At 37.0% G+C, this 21,985-nt stretch overlaps 3 protein-coding genes and 1 long non-coding RNA gene across 5 annotated transcripts in view; all 4 read left to right on the top strand.

The window, feature by feature from the left end:
* The window catches only part of LOC125217520, a 1,880-nt gene extending 906 nt beyond the window's left edge, over window positions 1-974 (top strand). The window contains exon 2 of the long non-coding RNA XR_007175740.1: window positions 617-974. This is a non-coding gene — a long non-coding RNA (uncharacterized LOC125217520). The remainder of the gene's footprint in view (window positions 1-616) is intronic.
* Window positions 975-3,525: 2,551 nt separating this feature from the next.
* Window positions 3,526-9,380, top strand: LOC125217994 (transaldolase-like). 2 transcript variants are annotated; one of them, XM_048119581.1, is made up of 13 exons: window positions 3,526-3,744; window positions 3,832-3,949; window positions 4,055-4,133; window positions 4,266-4,341; window positions 5,462-5,545; window positions 5,632-5,736; window positions 6,175-6,255; window positions 6,365-6,429; window positions 7,222-7,291; window positions 7,386-7,463; window positions 8,280-8,377; window positions 8,461-8,596; window positions 8,983-9,380. In XM_048119581.1, exons 1-13 carry the CDS (start codon window positions 3,691-3,693, stop codon window positions 9,127-9,129), a joined length of 1,191 nt encoding a protein of 396 aa, XP_047975538.1. In that variant the 5' UTR covers window positions 3,526-3,690; the 3' UTR covers window positions 9,130-9,380. The 2 variants fall into 2 exon arrangements, with proteins under 2 accessions (XP_047975538.1, XP_047975537.1); XM_048119580.1 differs by having other exon boundaries at window positions 3,527-3,744; window positions 3,829-3,949.
* A 594-nt stretch (window positions 9,381-9,974) lies between these two features.
* LOC125220306 lies at window positions 9,975-13,368 on the top strand. The gene is made up of 3 exons (XM_048122465.1): window positions 9,975-10,176; window positions 10,381-11,304; window positions 13,175-13,368. Exons 1-3 carry the CDS (start codon window positions 9,975-9,977, stop codon window positions 13,366-13,368), a joined length of 1,320 nt encoding a protein of 439 aa, XP_047978422.1.
* A 2,936-nt stretch (window positions 13,369-16,304) lies between these two features.
* Window positions 16,305-21,712, top strand: LOC125224353 (RNA polymerase II C-terminal domain phosphatase-like 3). Its single transcript, XM_048127738.1, has 12 exons — window positions 16,305-16,925; window positions 16,999-17,122; window positions 17,210-17,265; window positions 17,364-17,424; window positions 17,498-18,817; window positions 19,264-19,869; window positions 19,964-20,110; window positions 20,205-20,473; window positions 20,547-20,658; window positions 20,745-21,002; window positions 21,078-21,124; window positions 21,198-21,712. Exons 1-12 carry the CDS (start codon window positions 16,621-16,623, stop codon window positions 21,259-21,261), a joined length of 3,369 nt encoding a protein of 1,122 aa, XP_047983695.1. The 5' UTR covers window positions 16,305-16,620; the 3' UTR covers window positions 21,262-21,712.
* The last annotated feature ends 273 nt before the right edge of the window (window positions 21,713-21,985 follow it).

Below are 21,985 nucleotides of genomic sequence, written 5' to 3'. Positions count from 1 at the left end.
GTTATGTTTTCGATAGGCTTAGTCTCCATAGTTCCTGCACTTCTATTTTTGCTTTTTCTCTTGGCTGGAACATGTTTTGTGAAAGGAAAAATTCCAATCTTTCCGTCAAATAAAACCTCTCCATTTTCTAAAATTAGTGGTCTAGTAACAGCACACATGAACATAATTTTTGAAATGAACCTTTTGTTTTGACATGTCCTATGTGGCTCAACCTCTCCCGGTGCCAAGTAATATCGTTGAGCTCCTTTCGTAATATAGAACCACTTTTCATCTATGTGGACAGTGTTGTGCATGTTCCTAAACTTGGTAGTGTTTAAAAACCCGTCTAGTTCTAAAGCTTCTAGGGAGAACCTTAATCTTAGCAGCTTGTTAGGGGTGGTTAAATCAGGGCGTATAGCTGAAGTGTGAGATCTGATCAGCCTTGCCTTCAACCATCTCCAAACTGTTGATTTACTGCATCCTAGTCCAATAGCTATACTTCTAATATTGCATCTTTTAGAAAGTTTCAGACCTTGAAATAAAGTAAGATCAAAGTGAATGATTTTTGAGTATTGTCTAGACTTCTTACCACTGACTAACTGGATTGCTTTTCCACTTTGTTGTTGCTTCTTTGCAGCATTCCAATATCTTGTGCATGTCTGCCTTGATATCGAGAACTTAAGTTGAGCTTCCTTGAGTGTACCTCGTGGTGGTTTTCCTTTGATGCAACGTTCAAGGATGAATTGAACCACTTGGTTTCGTTGTTCCGAGGAGTATTCACGAGGCCTCATTCTCTCTTTTGTTTCTGTTTTGATCTTTCCAGTTTGATAGGATGTGTGAATATCAGATTATGTATTTATAGGCAGTAAATGCTTAAATTAGGCGCCAAGTCTGTAATTGTTTTGCTCTTTTGGTTCTGCCGCCATTTACAAAATTTTGGAGGTGGATTTGTAATCTATTTTTGGTTCTACCGCTAAGTAATGATATTTATTACACTTGATTTGGCTTTTGGTTCAAATAATTATGGATATGGAGTAAATTGAGTTGTATTTGCAGATTTCAAAAATGGCGCATAAATTAAATCAATATTTTAATTGGAGCATCTAATCAACTAATCTACTTAATTAGACAACCCACTTAAAACACTAATCATCAATTTCTTAATCTCCGTGCCTAAAAGATATGCCTCAAGTAACTTGGGACGGAGGGAGTAGGTCCCCATATTTCACTAACTCACTTCACTCACATTTTATTATTAAACCAATATAAAACGTAGGTCTCATATTCCACTAACTTTTTCAACCCACTATTCTTTACATTTCTTAAAACTCGTGCCCACAATAAGACTGGCTCATATTGTGGAACAGAGAGATAGTAAGTATGTCCCCACATTCACTAACTCACTTCACTCACATTTTATTATAATACCAATATAAAACGTGTGTCTCATATTCCACTAACTTTTTCAACTCACTATTCTTTACATTTCTTAAAACTCGTGTCCACAATAAGAGTGACTCATATTGTGGAACGGAGAGACTGATTATTTTTACTAATGAAATATAATAATATATTAAACTTTCTTCCTACATTATAAATTAGAAACATAATGATAATAATTATACTACTCCCTCCATCCCACAAAAGATGTCACGCTTTCCTTTTTAGTTTGTCCCACAAAAGATGTCACATTTCCATTTTAGAAAAAAATTCTCTCTCACATTAATATAAAAATTATATTTTCTCTCTGCATCTAACACACAAAACAAAACCTCCTAAAATCCCGTGCCATCCTACAAGTGTGACATCTTTTGTGGGACGGAGGGAGTAGTATTTACTATATTATAATCATAAATAATACTCCCTCCGTTCCCGATTAATTGTCACTCTTTGACCCGACACGAGTTTTAAGAAATATAAAGAAAAGTTGGTTGAAAAAGTTAGTGAAATGTAGAACCCACTTTTTTTATATTGATTTTATAATAAAATGTGAATGAAGTGAGTTAATGGAGTGTGAGACCTACTTACCATTTACGGTAAAAATGAAGTGTGACAATTATTGTGGGACGGACCGAAATGGAATAGAGTGACAATTAATCGGGGACGGAGGGAGTATTAATAAATATGATTATTATTATAATTTTAATATTTACTGATATTATATCGAATAAATTTATAATATAAAATTTTACTATGACTTTGTTGATTAATTAATAATTTATAAAATAATAATAATTATTATTATTTGATCATGATGTTATTAATTATATTATATCATATATTAAATTATTAAGTATTATTATAATAATACAAATTATAAATAATAATAATAATAATAATAATAATATACTACCTCTGTCCACGAATAAGAGTTCCGTTTTTCCATTTTAGTCCGTCCGCGAATAGGAGTGCCGGTTCACTTTTACCATAAATGGTAATAGGATCACACCTTCCACTAACTCACTCCACTCACATTTTATTTAAAACTAATATATACATGTGAGACCTCTGTTCCAATAATTTTTTCCACCTACTTTTCTTTATATTTCTTAAAACCCATTCCTTGGCGGCACGAGTTTTAAGAAATGTTAAGAAAATGGGTGGAAAAAAGTTAGTGGAATAAGGGTCTCACTTGTATATATTAGTCTTAAATGAAATGCGAGTGAAATGAGTTAGTGGAATGTGAGACCCTATTACCATTTTATGGTAAAAGTGAACCGGGACTCCTATTCGCGGACGGACTAAAATGGAAAAACGGAACTTCTATTCGCGGACGGATGGAGTAATACCTAAGAAAAATAGGATTAAGAATCCTGAAAATTTGATTAACTTACTTTCCTTGTTTTCAGGATTTTGATTACTTCTCAGTTTGATTAAAAAGCCAAACAAACATAGAAATTTAAAATTTAAGGAATCAAATTACTTTAATAATAGTGTGGATCTCATTATTCACTATCACTACTTTAAGTATCCCTCTCTTCCTCTCTTATTTTCTCAATTGTGCATTAATTCTCATATCATTCAAATGACTTATTTTTATAGGATATAGGGAGTATACAAAAGTAGGACCCACAACTTGTTCCACTATATTTCTTATAATTCATGCTAAGTCAAACGCGGCCAATTACTGAGAGACATATGGGTATATTTTTTGAAAAATGTTTGGCCTATGCATAGCACGAAAGAACACACTAGTAGTCCTCCAATTCCATAGTAGCAGAGTTATTTTATTTTCTGCATTGAAAAAAATGATAATGAATAGTTAAAGTGGAGAAAGAGTATAATAAGAGAGAATAATATAGAGAAGATATTTATTATCTCTCTTACTTTACTCTTTATTCGATATAATTATTTATAATTATTTTTTTTAAATAAAAAAAAAAAACCAAATGACTTTATTAACCTCAAAAAGAGGAAGTAGTACCTAACCAATGACAACCTATGCACTAGGTAATTAATACAGCCCCAAAATAGACATCTTATAAATCGTTCAAATCGATCTCCATCGATTTGGAGGAAATGACGGGCAAAACATTCAACAATCGTTCCTATCCATCGACCAAATCGAAGAAATCATATTTCAACATTTTCTATAAAACAAACGACCCCTTAGTGATTGTAGTGAGACTGATAAATCCACCATTTCTCTCTCGTTATAAAATTGACACTTACTTCTTTCTCACTGATCTTAGATCATTTTGCAATTGAAAAATGTCAGCTACATTGCATTCTCCGCTCTCTTCCTCTGCCATGCCCTCTTTCCAGGCATCTTCACTGCGTCTTTTGCATTCATACAGTCTAATTTGTGGGTTTTTTTTCTCTGATCTTTAATATGCTTGTTGATTGCAGCAGAGGAGAAGATTTTTAAGGTTCGCAATTCAATCCGCGAAGCCAAACTCCGGATTCAAGCATCAGAAAATATTTTCTTCAATTCGTGCTTCGGCTAGCTCCTCTTCGTCTCTTGACGCTGGTAAATTCATGTCGTTGTGATCTGATTTTTTTGCTGATTTTGATGCATGTATTGTCAGATTTGGGCGTTCCGTCATTTTATTTATTTTTATGAAAATGATGCTAGGTTTAAGCACTGAACTGGATGTGGTGACGGGTTATAGCGAGATCGTCCCCGACACTGTTGTTTTCGATGATTTTGAGAGGTTACATTTTGTATTAGTATCAATTGACGGCTTTCCTATTGAGTTTGTTAATCATTTTGTTTTATTTTACTTCTTTGTTAGGAAAATATATAATCTTGGTTTGTTGATTGTGTGACATTGTCATATTTATAGGTTTCCTCCAACTGCTGCCACTGTCAGCTCCTCTCTGCTCTTGGGTATTTGTAGCCTTCCCGACACTAAATTCAAGGTAATGGAGATTATCTTTGTATTTTCTGTTAAGTTTTCCATGATTGGGTTTTTAGCAATCTTGATTTCCATAGGCTAAGGGTGCCTTTCTACAAGAAGTGATCTATATATAAATGTGTCCTGTATCTTCTTAGATATTTAGAAGATAAATATATGTATTTTTTGTAATTTATAGTGCGTAAAATTGGTGTTTATATGATGTTCCATTTATGTTTAGTCCTCTTTGATCTGCATTAAAGGAAAAGAAACACTGGTTTCTCATTTTGGAAACAATTTGATCGTTGATGAAACTGTGTTATGTTATGTTGGACAACTGCTGAGGTGTGTTAAAAAAGCTTTGGTGTTAGAAAGCATTCATAGATTTAGTTGCATAATTTCCCAATATTAACACCTAGGACCAGGTACAGTGAAATATCAAAAGATAACTCCACAAGATAAAGAAGAAGATACCAGGAGAGGAGAAATTACAATACATGTAATATGCGTAACTCCTTTCTACCCCATGCACACATCCATGCATATCCTCAATTGTTACTAGTCAAAATGGCTGTCAAAGATGATAATAAAATTTACTCCATCCATCCCATAAAAATAAGGACACTTTCTTTCTTCGTTAGTCCCATGAAAGTATCTCATATCCATTTATGAAAAGTTCTTCCAAACTCATACATCAATTTATTTACAACTTATACCACTAGGGCCCACCATTAAACACTTATAATAATGTGGGTCTCACTATCCACTAACAGTATTTTAACTACTCTTTTCCCCATCTCTTTTACTTTACCAATTATGCATTAATTCCAGTGCCGTCCCAAATGTCATTTTTTTGGGACAGAGGGAGTAATGATGAGGGCATGAATAGAAAAAGAATTGGTAAAAGGTCTCATGGTGAAGACCAAGTCAATATGATAATAAAAAGCTAGTTCAAATATCAAATTAATATAATAGCAAATCTATCCCAATGAAAACTATTTTTAGAGAATAGTGATTATTCACAATAATGTTGATAATATCTTTTGAAACCCTCAACTTTTCCTACTAAGATTACATATTTTATAGTGTGTATATAGATTTCAGTACCATATTTTATTGATTTTCTTTTTTACTGTCCTTTATAGAGTGCTGTTGATACTGCGTTGGCCTCTTCAGAGTGTTACACCTTAGAAAATTCTGATGATCGAATGTCTTGTTTCTTTGACAAGGTATGTTTAGTAACGCTTGAAAACTTAATCAAATACTATTAATTTCTAGTTAATACTGAATCCTAACTCCTGATACAAATCATCAGGCTTTGGTAAATGTTGGAGGTGATCTTGCAAAGCTTGTCCCTGGTCGTGTTTCAACCGAAGTCGACGCTCGTCTTGCATATGATACACATGGTATTATTAGGAAGGTAAATTTTACATGATTCCAAATTACTGCTTTAGCTTCTGCAGTTTGTTTTTGGCATAGTTAAAGTGACTGATTCAATATCTCCTCAATACTTATGTTTAGGATTTATATGATAAATATTGCTCCCATTATGTACTTTTATGCTTGAGAGTTGCTTGACTAAGAGACATCATCACTAACAACCTCCTTGGCCACATTTAGTTACTAAGATGCTAAAAGGGTTATTCCTTTTCTTTTGCCATAACTACTTTATTCGACAGCTATTGCATTTATTTTTCATTTGATTGCTGTGAATTGGATTTTAGCTGTCAAATGATGTGAATAGAGTTATATGTATATGTATGAATGTATGCTGGATACGGGCAGCCTTTATCTAGTCAGTTTTTCACTGGCTTCCACTGACAATCAACTCAAATGTGAAACTGTATCGGCTTCCCAGGTGCATGACCTTTTGAAGCTGTATAATGAGATTGGAGTGTCTCCAGAGCGTCTATTGTTTAAAATCCCTTCAACTTGGCAAGTTAGTATTGCAGATTAATATCTAATATGCTTTCTCAAAGGAGTATTGGACTTTTAATCAATATTTTTACTTAGTTTGCTGCCTTTACCTTTAACCTCTTTATTTGTAGGGAATTGAGGCATCAAGGTTGCTAGAGTTGGAAGGTATACAGACTCATATGACTTTTGTATACAGGTACACTGAAGCTTGTATTTGATAGCTTATATTTGAAATATGAAGCAATGCCTCCAATTTTGTTACAATTTACGAACACTAGCTGGAGCCAAGCAGTGGCCTTTATTTCTTTTGCTTCTTCTAAGTGATAATTGTCTTGCAGTTCCAGTATTTTCTCTTCAAAATTCTCTTGAAATAAGAATGTTGTATCTCCCTTTTGTGCCGTGCTTGAGCTTGATAATTTATTTAATACTACAAAATGCTGGTAATTATGAAGTAACTGTGGAAGCTTTAGTTTTCCAGTTATGTGGATAACGGTAACCTTTGGATGAATGAAAAATCGATATCAATTCCCTCGCATTTCCACCCTTTTAACTGTCAAACAGTTCAGACAAATTATTTTTTCTTTTATCATTATTTATTTCTCTCTTATTTTTTATTAGAAACAACTAACAAGAACTCAAGAAGACAGACATATAATTGGGGGATTTGTTCTTCAAAGCTTATATAATTATTATTTGACGATTCTTTCTTTCTAAATTCTAATGCAATCTTATGCAATTTCTCTCATTCATAGTGGTAATTTCTAAAATAGTTTTGGCCTATGGTTTTTTCAACATTATACGAATTATATGTTCATGAATTCTAGATGAGTGGTCTTGATTATAACATAAAGATGTAAAACAAAAACAGAAATCCTCCGAGTTAAGTTTTTGTTTGAACCAGTTTCTATAGTTATATTCGTCAAGTTTGTGTATGCAATAATAGTTTTAATTGCTGCTATAACATTTTTGGCACTGTGTGTATGAACAGCTTCGTACAAGCTGCAGCTGCTGCTCAAGCTGGTGCTTCCGTTATTCAAATTTTTGTTGGCCGCCTTAGGGTAATGTCTTCCTATAGTTAGTAGATGGAGTACTAAAATGATATTCTTTTACTATAAATAGGATACAATAACGAAGTGTCATACATGGTAGTAGGACTGGGCACGCAACCATACTGGTGATCTGGAAATAGAAGCTGCTCTTAAAAGAGGAGAAGATCCCGGGTTGGCTTTGGTCAGTTTAACCATCTTTCTATCTCTACTTTAATACTAACACTGTGATAATGTATCATCCATCACTTTGCTTCATTGTTGTGGCAAAGTGAATAGTAATTGTATGCATTCAGGTGAATAGTCATGCTGCATGTGTCTTGTTTCTTGTTCATACCTAGAGCCTTAACAAGAATGTAAAAAATGACATAAAATATGCATTCTTATCACAGCTTCTTTTTTGTCTCATTGAGGGGATTTTGGCTAAAGCTTATATTGGACATTTAGTAAACTCCAACATCTTGTAAGATGTTTGAAGAGCTTATAAAATGCAATTTCTCAAGAGCTTATAGGCTGTCACAATTTCGGATAATGAGAGAGTGATAGAGAGTCATATGCGAATCATGGGCAAATGAAATGGTAAGTGTGTATATGTCATAGTAGGGTAAGTTTTGTAAATTTGATTGTTGCTAATAAGATCATGGAAAAATAAGATGGAGTTAATGAACTTAAATATTTTGGAGCTTTTAAGTTATTGAAGCTTATTTTTAAATGTTGTATATTCTTTAGGATTTTATTTTATAAGCTCAGTCAGACAACCCCTAACTTTCTAATTCTACTGCTAAAACTCTGAGGCATCTTCTCTGTTTTCTGCACAAGGTAGAGGACCAATTGAAATGCCATAGAAAACATAATTGGCGACTCTCTCTCTCTCTCTCTCACACACACACACACACGCACACGCACAAACACATCCCTCTCTTGTTCATCTTGTATTAAAAGAAAGAAGTAGAACCAATAATTTGCTAATTTTTTTTATGATGGTTATATCTCATTTCAGGTGACAAAAGCCTATAATTACGTGCACAAGTATGGGCATAATTCCAAATTAATGGCAGCAGCAGTTCGTAACAAACAGGATGTTTTTAATCTTTTAGGGTAACTACTTGTGTGTTTGTTTGTGTGTGTTATGCAGTCCCTGTTCTGAGTATCTAAAATTCTCTTAAATATTTCTCTTACAGAGTTGATTATATTATATCACCATTGAAGATATTGCAGTCTCTAAAAGAGTCTGTTACACCTCCTGATGAGAAATATTCTTTTGTGAGACGACTGTCACCACAATCAGCTGCTTCCTACAATTTCAGCGACGAAGAGGTTAGCTTTCCTTGTTTCACTTTATAATTTTCTATTTCAAATAGCACAATTAGTAGCCGGACTAACATGACGGGTGGAAAACTCTTTGGTCCTTAGGTATTATGAAAAATGGTTGACATTATAATATTAAATGAATTTCTGAAGTATGTAATCGTGTTGCACTAAATAACATTGTAGACCGGTAACATATTTTGAACCAAGTGGCTGTTTGCATGTGGTGATTGGGTAACAAGTGTTAAATAAAGTCATCTTAGTAATGAGCCTTTCCTGTGGCATTGAGATAACTGCATAGTGCAACTTTCGTATTTTGGGAAGAGTTGAGAAATGAAATAAAGTTGTAGTGATATAAGTTTGTCTGTTTCTTATCGCGTGAGTTAATATTTCAGCTTGTGACGTGGGACCAATATAGCTTTGCTTCTGCCCTGGGGCCTGCAGCAGTCGAGCTTCTAACTGCGGGGCTGGATAGTTATGCTAGCCAGTCAAAGCGGGTAGAAGAATTGTTTGGGAAGATATGGCCACCTCCTAATGTTTGAAGCATATTGGTGATAACCAAGATGATCTTGCTAATTACTCCTTTTATGTTATTCTTCACTGGGCTTCCAACGCACAATTTGCTGTTGTTATCGATGTCGTTGTTTAGAAAATAATCTCAGAGTACCTTATGAGGACATTGCGTTTCGTGTTCGACTTAAGTTCAGTTTCTGATGCTGCATGAGCTCCTCTTGTTTCATTTTTCTGGATGATCTATCTTCTTAAGTGTATGAAAATTGGCTACCGTTAATTATTTTGGCTGGACGGGCAAACATGGTCTAAGGTGGTGGGCATGGCGCAAGAATGTATCGGCCTGGCACATGGTGCCGATTGAGAACATGGTTGTAGTGTAAGAGCTAGATTAAAAATATCCACAACAGGTTATTCGATAAAGATTTTATTGTATGTAACTTACTGCAATAAATAAAGAAATTGAATTTGACCAAATTTATGGCATATAATTAATGTTCCAATTAAGTTGGGGAAATACTTTTAGATGCGGAAATTAAGAAATTGTTTTGAATGAATTAAATGAAAATAAAATAGTTTTAAATGAGATAGGAAAAAAAGTAGGAGAGAAGGGAAGTAAAATCGTAATCGATGATGCAGCATATTTGATCGTTGCGGTTGCGAACCTTGAATATGATTATGGTTTCGGATCAAATCAGCAAATTTAAGTTGGTATTTATTGATTTTTTTTTGTTTTTCAATGATTTTTTTTTCTCAATTTTCCCAATTTTTTTGGTTTGAGGCATAAAACGGTGGTTATGTGCAACTTATCAGTTCAAAGGTTTTACATTGAAACCGAACTTATAGAATCGATAATCGTAGTCGATTTGACCTAGATATGGTTAAGAGCATCCACAGTAGGGGCGCCCCGATCGCGGCTAAGCCGCGTCTGTCTACTGTGGCGGAAGAGGCCTCCCTGGAGGCGGACGATTTTTGGGGGCGGAAGGGCTTTCACCCCGAGTGCGCCGAGGACGAGCCGGAGGAGAGAGAATCGCGGCGGCCACTGCAGCTATCTATTGCACGGCGAAACCGCCGCGGCGGTCGCCGATTTAAATTTTTTTTTTTTTTTAATTTCGGATTTTTAATTATTTTTATTATAAATATTCCTCCCATTTTCATCTTCTCTCCACACACATCTTCACACCCATTTCACTTTCTATCCAATTTTTCTATCTCTAAAAATTTGTGAATTTCCATTGCTATGGATGATTTGTAGAATGAAGCATGAGATTCTTTGATTCAAGAGGTGCAGAGGGAAGCCGACGAGGAGGATGAGGCGGCGACGGCGGAATTGGCGGCGGCGGCGATCCCTCGTGAGATTCGTCATCGTCGGACAATCCCACGAGACCATGTCGGAGCGGCTGAGCGGCTTATGGCAGACTACTTTAGCGCTAACCCCCGTTACCCAGCTGAGATTTTCCGTCGGAGTTTCAGAATGTCGCGACCGCTCTTCACCCATATAGCGACGACATTGGCGGACCGGTACGGTTGCTTCAACCTCTGGAGTGATTGCACTGGCCGGATCAGACTATCTACTTCTCAGAAATGTACCTCTGCAATAAGGCAGCTTGCCTATGCCGGACCGGCTGATATGTTCGATGAATACCTACAGATGGGTGAGACGACTAGTCTAGAGGTGCTCCGGCAGTTTTGTAAGGGCATGCGGGAAGTCTTTGGTCCGGAGTTCCTACGAAAGCTAACCTCCGATGAGTGCCAGAGACTGCTAGATATGCACGGTGCGGTGCACAGTTTCCCAGGGATGTTGGGCAGCATTGATTGCATGCATTGGGAGTGGAAAAACTGCCCGGTGGCGTGGAAAGGCCAGTTCACTACTGGTTTCAATTGCAAACATCCTTCGATGATACTGGAAGCCGTTGCTGACTACCATTTGCGGATCTGGTATGCGTATTTCAGTGTTGCAGGTTCGAACAACGACATAAACGTTCTGCAGCCGTCGCCTCTCTTCAATGATGAGTGCCGGGGAGAGGGTCCAGAGATCAGTTTCGTAGCAAACGGCACGCAGTATCGCAGGGGATACTATTTGGCAGATGGAATATACCCTCGTTGGCCCGTATTCGTCAAGACACTTCGCCAACCGCCTGGAGCGAGGAGACAATATTTTGCGCGAAAACAAGAGGCCGCTAGGAAAGATGTTGAGCGAGCTTTTGGTGTGCTCCAAGCGCGATGGGCCATTATACGCTGCCCGGCACGAGTTTGGCACGAAGATGATGTCACGAATATTATGTTAGCATGTGATGGGGTTTGGTGCCCCTTGCACAGCGGAAGACTTGTACAAAACAAATAAATCAGACACGGATCTATTTGACCGATTATGCGATTAATCAATTCATATGTTAAACAGATAATTGCATGCTAGAACGCAAATAATTCATGCTCAAAGAAAGTAAATCCTAAAACATGAATTCTACGGTTTAGAGTTACCGATTTGATTCTCCAAAGAATCGACGATTGCTCGCGCCTTCTCCACGTGATGATCTTCAATACTAGACCACGGATCTTCTCTCTGGTTCCCGAATTGTATCTCGATATCAGGGTGGGCTGATCTTATCAAAATACTAGGACTCGAATAAAGAAGACAGAAGAAAAAATCCTTCTCCAATTAGGAGAGAAATTCGAACTCTTCTAGGTAGAGAGGACGAAAATTATGAGTAATAATAATAATGATTTCTGTCTCCTTTATTCTCATATTTATATTAAGTTCCTTTTGGGCCCAGACAGGGATCTATGGAAGGTTTTGGATATGGGCTCCCCCAATTAGCTTTTTACTAATTAAATTGAACCCACAATTTAATACAAGCTTATATTGGAATATTACGAGCAGCCACTACAGAAGTAATATTGAACTCTCCCCATCCAAATCCGAAATTACAAGTAATCCGGGTTTCCACTTTTATTATTTATTTCCCGCGCTTAAGATATAAATGTCCATTAATTAATTAATGTCTGTTATGGACTTAATTAATTAATATCTTATTAATTCCAAGAGTGGACTTAGCAAGAAACATTTATTTATTATTCATAGAGTAATAAAACTCCAACTGGCCAGTTTTCCGAATAATAAAACCTTGTTCAAGCTCCTCTTGAGGACATTATCAAACGAGACTCACCTCGCGCACGATTCAACATAATAGCAATCCTAGCACCGCTAAATATTAATCACTACTACCCAATATATCAGGATTATTGGGTTGCGAAAAACCCGCATCATTTGATAAGTCAAAGTAGTGCATAATCAATACCGTATGCTCAATGCTAACATATGTAGATTAAGAAATAGTATTTTATCAAGACCTAGTCTTTCAGTAGATAGCATAAAGACACGTCTTGCTGTTAGATCCGTTCAGTGCTATACCACACCAATGTCATCTTATTTCAGTAAGGCTTAGAAATATGCGGACTGACATTGCAACCTTTCACGATAGGTAGCCAAAGCCTATCTAGGTTGTGAAATTCTTCTTTTTCTTTTGCAAAGCATTGCATAGATCTGACCGTGTTACCTTAAAGTGGACGACGCCCACAACCGGTCTACTAAGCAAAAGACTTAGACTTTGTTTACTTCTTATGCATTTAAATGTTTGTAAAACATCTTATAAATGCACAAGCAAACACAATGTAATAATAATAGTGATTCTATTCGTGCGAGACTGCTCGAATAATACTGAATCGGGTTAAAAGTGGATTGTAGAGTTTTACGTATACAAGCAAGATTCTATTCGCGCGAAACTTGCTCGAAACATGTTTTTCAGTATACCAAACCTAACAGCATGTACTCCCTCCATCCCACAAAAGATGTCACACTTTCCTTTTTAGTTTGTCCCACAAAAGATGTCACATTTCCCTATTTGGAAAAAGTTCTCTCTCATATGAATATAAAAATTATATTTTCTCTCTCCATTTAACACACAAAACAAAACCGCATAAAATCTCGTGCCGTCCCACAAGTGTGACATCTTTTGTGGGACGGAGGGAGTATCATATTGCACAATATGATAATAGAAGATTAAAGATTTGCTGCAGAACGTTGGGCACCGGAAGATGGTGCAAGTACAAGTCACGGCGTTGCCTCCGCGCCGATACAAATGGGTGTACCACGTAGTAATGAATATCTGATCCAACGTTTCGCTGATATACGCAGGAGCACAGCACATGACCAACTCCAGGTCGATTTGATTGAAGAGGTCTGGGCACGTAGGGGAGGCGGCGTAGCGTGAAGAACATGTGTGATTTTCCGTAGATCAAATTTTCGTTGTAATTTTCCCCTTACTTTAATCCGACGAAAATTTAGTTTTCAATTTTAATTTGTTTTATTAGCCGTTTTTATCTAATTTTAGTCCGATAATTTTAATTGCAATTGAATTAAAATATACAACAAATAAAATAAAGTGAAATGCGGCTAAAAAAAGTGTCCACTATTGCTGCGGAAACTTTTTTTTGTGGCCGTGGACAAATAAAAAGTGACTATTTTGAAAAAAAACGTAAAAGTGTCCAGCCAAAGTATCCACCCTATTGTAGATGCTCTAATCAAACATCTCTATACTAGGACTTGATTGACATATTGTTTACTTTAAAAATAATTATCACAAATTACATTTTGTGGTTACGAAACGATTCCAAGACAGAATGTAATTGTCATAATAGAATTTAATTAGTAATTTTGTAATATAATTTTTTATTTCAGGTTAAAACTAGTACTCCCTCCGTCCCAGAGAATTTAGCATACTTTGAAAATGGCACGAGATTTTAGGAGGTTTTGTTTTTTGTGTTAAATGAAGAGAGAAAATATAATTTTTATATTCATGTGAGAGAGAACTTTTTCCAAAAAGGGAAATGTGACATCTTTTGTGGGACAAACTAAAAAGGAAAGTGTGCCATCTTTTGTGGGATGGAGGGAGTATTATTTATGATATTTTGTCGGTTGAATTCTTAATTTCTAAAAAATTCTTTTTCTGTTTGAAAAACAAATCTAATCATTTTCATTATTAATAAACTAATCATTTTATAATTATGGAGATCATTAAGTATCGTTTAAGATATAAATAATAAATAAATTATAATATTCTTAATTCTATACTAGTATAGTGCACCGATGTTCGCTTCCTACTTTTAGGCGGATGTTATATCAATTTTTTATTTTTATTTTTATTTTCTAATTCTTTCTCATTTCATATAATTTGCAATCATATTTTAGTTAAATTCACTTGTAAATAATTAAAAGATAAAATTTTTTATTAACACAAAAAAATTACATATAACAATAATAAAATAATACACATCTTTCAAAGAGTATGAACATTTGGTTTGACACGAATTTATATGCACAATTGGTAAAAAAAAGAGAGATAGAAAGAAAATGTTTAAAATATTGTTAGTGGAGAATGAGTCCTACCCAATTAGAGAGAAATGCGTTTCTAAAATTAGAAAGTTTATACTTTTCAGGAATGGACTAAAAAGGAAAAAGTTCATACTCTTCAGGGACAGAGAGTGTAAAATTACAACAAAAACCTAATCATTTAAATTAAATAAAGAAAAATAATATTTTCATCAAGGGGATCAAAGTGCACACAATGGTTCTCCATTTACCTCCGTGATAACATGAACCCTTGACAAATTCTTACTAGATCTCGTTGGAGTTACTAGTGGACATTCTTATCGCGAGTAGACTCAAATAGTTGTTGGTACACTAATGAGGATGTGACGCACCTCGATTTGGTGTTCGGTTGTTGTGGATGAGCTCAAGGCAAAAATCATATCTTCATTGAAAAAATTAGAGTTCTCGTGTTGTTCATCCTTGATTATAATATCGTGCAATATAATTCATATACACGTTATGTCAGCTAGCATGCCTTTGTTTTACACATGCCTCAAATCTTTGATGATCACAAACCATGCTTGGAGAACAGTGAAGATTCTTTCCTCGTACTTTTATGCATCCTCTCCAAAATGTCATTTTGGGATTAGTTGGACAAATGTTGGCCTGATAAATGTCATCAATAATGTGGCTGAGGATATTGGTATGTTGTTGGGTCGAAGAATACCCAAAAAATATGTCAAATCCATAAACCATAGTCAGTGGCCAGCGATTACTTCTAGCATAAATTATAGGATAAGATCCATGGTACCCGCTAAATATAGATTAAAGAGGCCCAGGCTTAACCCTTTTTTTTTGTTTTTTGTTTTTTTGTTTTTTTTATTCATTTTAATACCTGTTTAATGTGCTTGATTTCTTCGTTGCGCTCTCTTAAATGTGTTTAGTTTTTTTATTCTGTTTAATATTCTTACTTTATTCTCTCTATATTAATTTATTTTATTTCTTTCCTTTTTTTATTTTATTTATTAACTAATTTAATACTCACCATTTTTGAAATTAGTCTATTAACTTGGATAGTGGGGAGGCTGTAGAGGTGGCCAAACCCAACCGGACCGGCGGTTAACCGCCGGTTCCCAACCGGCAGGTCGGAATCGGAACCGGAATCGGACGACGGTTCCGGTTCGAAATCCGGTTTAGGGTTAGCCGCCGGTTACGGTTCAAGAAATATAAAATCGGAACCGGCGGTTAACCGCCGGTTAACCGGGAAAATGTAGCCATCGCCGGTAGGTTCCTAGGGTTGCAGGCGTAGGGCTGAAAATGGTCGGAAAACCGCCGGTTTGTGTCGGAAAATCACCGGTTTCTGACACAAAACCGCCGGTTCCCGACGGTTCAGGGCTAGGGTTGTAGGCGTAGGCGTAGGGTTGCAGCGTAGAGTCTGAAAAGGTGTCGGAAACCGCCGGTTTTTGGTCAAAAACCGGCGGTTTTCTGACACAAACCGGCGGTTCGGTCAGAAAATCGGCGGTTTTCGACCGTTTTCAAAGTCTCTTTGGATTTTACTATAGAATTTAAAAGTTATAACTATAAGATTTAAATAAAAAAAAAAAGAAAAAAAAGAACCGGAACCGGCCCGAACCGCCGAAACCGCTGAAAAACCGGCGGTTAGTAACTCGGAATCGGCGGTTAAACCGGAACCGAATAACCGGTATCCGAGCCGGTTACGGTTCAAGTATTCGACGAATCGGAATCGGCGGTTTTTGAACCGTGGCCATGTCTAGGAGGCCGTATAAATTTAGAGAGAAGGGAGTAATTATGTAACGGCCATGAATTGATCTAACCGTATTGCCCTTGCTTCTTCATCCCTATAAAAAAGAGAGGGATTGTCATTTGTTAATCCATGATGAATTAGTATATCCACTTACGATCCCAATCTTAATATCATTCATAAATCTGGTCGAATCTTATTTTCTATTATTACGTTTAAAATCCGTTATTGTTTGCGTATAATTCAATTCAACATATGCTGATTTGAATTTAAGGAAAAAACCCTAGAATTTGAGGCGGAGGTAGACGATGATGTAGTGGGACGAAATTTCTGAAGAAGCTTTCAATATTAAAAAATTACACTAGAGGTGGAATTGGGGCTAGGGCTTGGACGATGAGAGATCCTTACAAGTACCAGATTTCTTCCTATCCGGGTTTATATAATTTGGCGTGGGCGCAGGCTGTAAACAATAAGCCACCGGGTGACGTTTTTGTCACGATGGAGGATGATAGTAGTAATGGTCATAGTAAGGTTGTGACTGACGATGATGATGGTGAGCTGGAAGAGGGCGAGATTGATTTGGATTCTGAGTTGCATGATTCGGATGTTAAGGTTAACAAGGAAGATAGGAGCAAACGTGTTGATGTTGATCTAATAATGGAAGAGCTTGTCAATCTGAAAGCGCCTGATGCCCAAAAGTAACTTGATTTCATAACTTAAAAAAAGTAATCATATGTCATGGTTAATGTTTTTGTTTTTGTGTTTGTGTAGCTCTTTTGATGCATTCTTTCCACGCTTGGAGGCCACAGCAATCAAGTTGCACAAGATTGTGTTGGACGGTCCTTTTCCTGAGAAACACACTCTTGTTCAGCTCTTACTTCAGACTCTTCATTCGGTATGATGCTCAATCGAAGATATGAATTGCATTTTGTTTATGTCTTCATCCTTAGGTGAGCATTGATACAATTCCCAGTATCTGCAGGTTTTTTCTTCAATGACTCTAGCACTCAACCAACAGAATGAAGCAATTCTGTTGAGGTTTGTAGCATACCTAGTGTTTTGTTTCTTTCACTTCGTGCTCTTTGTGTGGCATTTCTTGACTATTAACCGTATTATCCTTTTTAACATGCCTTCAGGTTGCTAGCTCAATTAACAAGCTTGAGGCCACCTCTTTTTTCTTCTTCGCAGTTGAAAGAGGTGTGTCCCCCACCCCACATTTTATTCATCGTTTCTTAGCTATAGTGTCTTATTGAGATATATGGTGTTGCAGGTGGAGGCTATTAGGTTGTCTCTTGAGTCATCTGATAATTCCTTGAACAATGGTGTAACTGGAATGAAACAAGTAAGAGAGGGGTTTAATACAACCAATTTACATGTGTTGTTTGAGAATGCCGATAACAGGCCTGATTACGTAAGGAAACATGGACAAGAACCTGTGCCTGATGGTTCAGTGGATCAACGTGGGCAAAGCTTTCCCTTACAGTGTTCAAAACCAGCGCTAGTTAACCTGAGCCGCAAAGGTCTTCCTCTGCTAGATCTTCACAAAGATCATGATGTGGACAGTCTTCCTTCTCCTACACGAGACCATCCTGCAACTTTCCCCTTTGATAAGGGATTAATCTTGGAGCAAGGGCTGCTGAAACCTGAGTGGCCTCTTCCTAGACAAACACTTCCTCGAGGAAATCCCGCTCTGCATCCTTATGAAACTGATACTGTCAAAGATGTCTCCGGTTATCAGAAAAAATTTGGACAGGGTTCCTTTTTTGTGAATGATAAGTTTCCAAGTCCAACTCCTTCAGGGGAGGGTGATAATAAAGGAGACGGTGAAGCCTGTGGGGAGGTCAGTAGTTCTGTTAACCACAATGTTAACCCTGCTGTGAATTCCTTGATGCTAGGGCAGCCAGCACTTTCTTCTGCTGCTGCCAGAGATGTTGTAGCAGGTCCTGAGATTAGCAATGTTCAGATGATTGATACTGCAAATAGTTTCCGAAATCCTGTGTTAGAGCCCTCTGCAAAAAGTAGGGACCCTAGGCTCCGAATGGCCAATTCTGATGCAGGTCCAACAAATCTCAGTCAGAGTCTCAGTCAGAGTCTCCCCTCAATGGGAAGTGATGAATCCAAATCGACGTATGTTGGTTTTATGAGTTCGAGGAAGCAGAAGGTATGTGAGGAGCTAGTTTTGAATGGTCCCGCGCTAAAACGGCGAAAAAATGAATCATTGATTCCAGAAGTAACCCTGCCACTCACGACTACAATCTCAACCTCTCAAGTTCTGACTCCACCCGTGCTACCCATTAGCAGTCTCTCTAAATCAGCATTAACCTGTCAAACTGAAATTCTGCCAGTGAAAAGTTTCAGTTTGTCTTCTCCTATTCATTCTTTATTAAGAGATATAGCTGGCAATCCATCTATATGGATGAGCATACTCAAAATGGAACATAAGACGTCTGACGATAACAATAATGCAACTCAAATGCCAAACTCGAATTCCATACTGGGAGTAGCTCCATCAACATCTGGTGTCCTGCCTTCCTCCTCAATACTTGGCCAGAAACCAGCGGGAATAGTTCCTTGCCAGCCAGTCTCTGCGGTAGGCACTCATATACATTTTTCTTGTTCCTCTTAATTTGTTAAATCTTTCATATTATTAATATCAATTATGGTTGACGCCTTCTCAGTGGCCACAGCCCTGTTTGTTTGTTCCTTTGAACCTTTCATTATGGAATATGGCCTTTGGGTTTTTACTCAATTATCCATATTCCTGCAAAACTATCTGGCAGCTTATACCCTGGTGAAGAGTTTCAACAATCCCTGGAAAATTATCTCATTTGATGTTTAAATTAAACCCAAATTTCCTGATACAATGTTCTCAAGTATTAAAAAGTGAATAGCTGCTAGATGAAATATCTATAATTATACTTAAGTTTGTTTTTATTTCCTGATAAAAAAAAAATTGTACTTCAGAATAGATATATCTAGCATGTTTGTTTCTAGTTTCTTAGTTCTTTACTTGCTGCATTTATATGTAATTTGCAGGAGGAACCTGGAAAAGTTCGAATGAAGGCTCGTGACCCACGTCGTATTCTACATAATAATACACCTCAGAATGGTGTGAGTGCAGTATCTGATCTTCCAAAAACATATCCTTCATCTTCTTCAGTAATGATGGGTAACATGAGTGCCCAAGGGCAAGAAGATCAAATGGAGAAGGTAGTTCCTTCCGGAAGTGTGAAACCACCAGATATTACCATGAAGTTTACCAATAATCTGAGGAACATTGCTGATATCATGTCTGTATCGCAAGCAAATACACCTCCACCAGATCTTCCTCAGAGTGTATTGTCACAGCCGTTACAAAGTCATCAAGCTGGACCAGAGAGTAAGATGGTAGCTTACAATTCAGTCAACTTCAGATCTGGAAGTAACTCAACATCCGATGCAGCTATTTCTATCCCCCCTCGACCACTTAATGCAAATACTTGGAGTGATGTTGAGCATTTATTTGATGGCTTTGATGACCAGCAAAAGGCTGCTATCCAGAGAGAAAGGGCTAGGAGGATTAAAGAACAGAATAAACTGTTTGCTGATCGAAAGCTATGTCTTGTCTTGGATCTTGATCATACTCTCCTAAATTCAGCCAAGGCAAGAAAATATTATCTTTTTCCCAAGTTCATTCTGGCCTGGCCTGGCCTGATAATGTTGGGGACTTTTGATCAATAAATTGTTGTATTTCCAGTTTACAGAGGTTGACCCTCTGCATGATGAGATTCTGAGAAAGAAGGAGGAACAAGATCGGGTAAAGTCCCAAAGGCATCTATTTCGGTTTCCCCATATGGGAATGTGGACAAAGTTGCGTCCTGGGATATGGAATTTCTTGGAGAAGGTAAGAGTTCTTCTTCTTATTAGAATAAAAATCACTTAATAGTTCTATTTATTCCTATGTTTATTATTGATTTTCCATGGGTTTTCGAATTTAGGCAAGCAAGCTCTATGAACTTCATCTCTGCACCATGGGAAACAAATATTATGCCACTGAGATGGCAAAATTGCTTGATCCAAAAGGGGAATTGTTTTCTGGAAGAGTTATCTCGAGGGGCGATGATGGTGAACCATTTGATAGTGATGATAGAGTTCCCAAGAGTAAGGATTTGGAGGGTGTTTTGGGCATGGAGTCAGCGGTCGTAATTATTGATGATTCTGTACGAGTGTGGCCTCATAACAAACCAAACTTGATTGCTGTGGAACGGTAATGGATTACCTTGGTATTCTTAGATTGTTAACTACGTTGTTTAAACTGAAATCTTGTGCAATCTGCACAGGTATATATATTTTCCGTGTAGTAGACGTCAATTTGGGCTATCAGGCCCTTCTCTTCTGGAGATTGATCATGATGAGAGACCAGAAGATGGGACTCTGGCTTCTTCTCTGGCGGTGAGCTTCTATCTAAACGAAAAAGACGTGTATATTTTCATATAGTGAGAGAAGATGGGTGTTTGATTTTGGCGGTTTGTAAACAGGTTATAGAAAAAATACATGGAGCATTTTTTGCACACGATTCATTAGAAGAAGGTGATGTTAGAAGTATCTTAGCTTGTGAACAAAGGAAAATTCTAGCGGGCTGCCGCATTGTTTTCAGCCGAATGTTCCCAGTTGGTGAAAAGAATCCTCAGATGCATCCGCTGTGGCAGACGGCTGAGCAATTCGGTGCAGTGTGCACAAAGCAGATAGATGAGCAGGTGACACATGTGGTTGCGAATTCACTTGGGACGAACAAGGTATTTATCTCAAATGAATGAATTACTATGTTGTTATGTTTTGGCAGAGACAGTGATGATTTATGACTCCAACAGGTGAACTCGGCACTGGCTAGAGGAACATTTGTGGTCCACCCGGGATGGTATGATCTAGCCCACTGCTGTCTACTGGTCCGTACTTCCACTACCAAACTAACTATATTAAATCACTTGCAGGGTCGAAGCATCAGCTCTGCTGTATCGAAGAGCTAATGAGCATGATTTTGCTATTAAACAATAATAATAAAAACAATAACTAAATAGCGTACGTAACAAATTCGTTCGCCCTTGGTGCTGGAGGCTGGCCAATCTTGCGAACCTAACGTAACTAATATTTCACAATTCAAAATGGAGAAAGCATAAGCTTATAGGATGAATAATTCAACAAATTGCATGTTTTTTCGGCTCGGGAAACCATAACGACGTAACAATGCAGTTGATGGTGGATGAGGTCGTATTCTTTGGAGCTACTGTACTTTTCTTTCTGTTTTTGTGACCTTAATCCAATGGTTTCACTTCAATGCGCCGAAATTGCGACATCTCGTCCTTCATCATGGTCCTACATCTTCCTTCAACCATATCTTGACAAAACTAATAGAGGAAAAAACAAATTGGTGTGTGTCAAGTGGCCCATGATCTGTTCTTTGCATCTCTGGTTTTCTAGTTATGCATCTTTCCATTTTATAAAGAAATTTAATAATTTTAACTATGCACATGCTTTCTTCTCTTATTTTACTTTCTCTTAATTTATTCTCTCTACTTTACTCACTTTCTATTTTTTTCTCCCTCGTACCTTTTAGCTATATACTTAATATACTACTAAATATCCATATCTTAAACTGCGCGCCCAAAAGTTCCGCCTCAACTATAATGGAACGGAAGGAGTATATATTACTACCTCTGTTCCACACTAAGAGTCCATTTTTGTTATTTTAGCTTGTTTAATAGTAATATAAGTCAAATTT

The sequence above is a fragment of the Salvia hispanica genome, chromosome 4 (assembly GCF_023119035.1).
Source record: "Salvia hispanica cultivar TCC Black 2014 chromosome 4, UniMelb_Shisp_WGS_1.0, whole genome shotgun sequence".
In the NCBI taxonomy this organism is placed as follows: Eukaryota; Viridiplantae; Streptophyta; class Magnoliopsida; order Lamiales; family Lamiaceae; genus Salvia; species Salvia hispanica.
Note: the sequence above shows the minus strand (reverse complement) of the source record. Positions and strands in the feature narration are given on the sequence as shown.

Coding starts and splice junctions, on each gene's coding strand:
- LOC125217994 (XM_048119580.1), top strand. CDS start 3,691: ATGTCAGCTACATTGCATTCTCCGCTCTCTTCCTCTGCCATGCCCTCT. Junction 5,546..5,631: donor TGTCTTGTTTCTTTGACAAG/GTATGTTTAGTA, acceptor ACAAATCATCAG/GCTTTGGTAAATGTTGGAGG. Junction 8,378..8,460: donor GATGTTTTTAATCTTTTAGG/GTAACTACTTGT, acceptor TTTCTCTTACAG/AGTTGATTATATTATATCAC.
- LOC125224353 (XM_048127738.1), top strand. CDS start 16,621: ATGAGAGATCCTTACAAGTACCAGATTTCTTCCTATCCGGGTTTATAT. Junction 16,926..16,998: donor AAAGCGCCTGATGCCCAAAA/GTAACTTGATTT, acceptor GTGTTTGTGTAG/CTCTTTTGATGCATTCTTTC. Junction 17,425..17,497: donor CTTCTTCGCAGTTGAAAGAG/GTGTGTCCCCCA, acceptor ATGGTGTTGCAG/GTGGAGGCTATTAGGTTGTC.
- LOC125220306 (XM_048122465.1), top strand. CDS start 9,975: ATGGTTAAGAGCATCCACAGTAGGGGCGCCCCGATCGCGGCTAAGCCG. Junction 10,177..10,380: donor ACGGCGAAACCGCCGCGGCG/GTCGCCGATTTA, acceptor CTTTGATTCAAG/AGGTGCAGAGGGAAGCCGAC. Junction 11,305..13,174: donor AGATGTTGAGCGAGCTTTTG/GTGTGCTCCAAG, acceptor GATTTGCTGCAG/AACGTTGGGCACCGGAAGAT.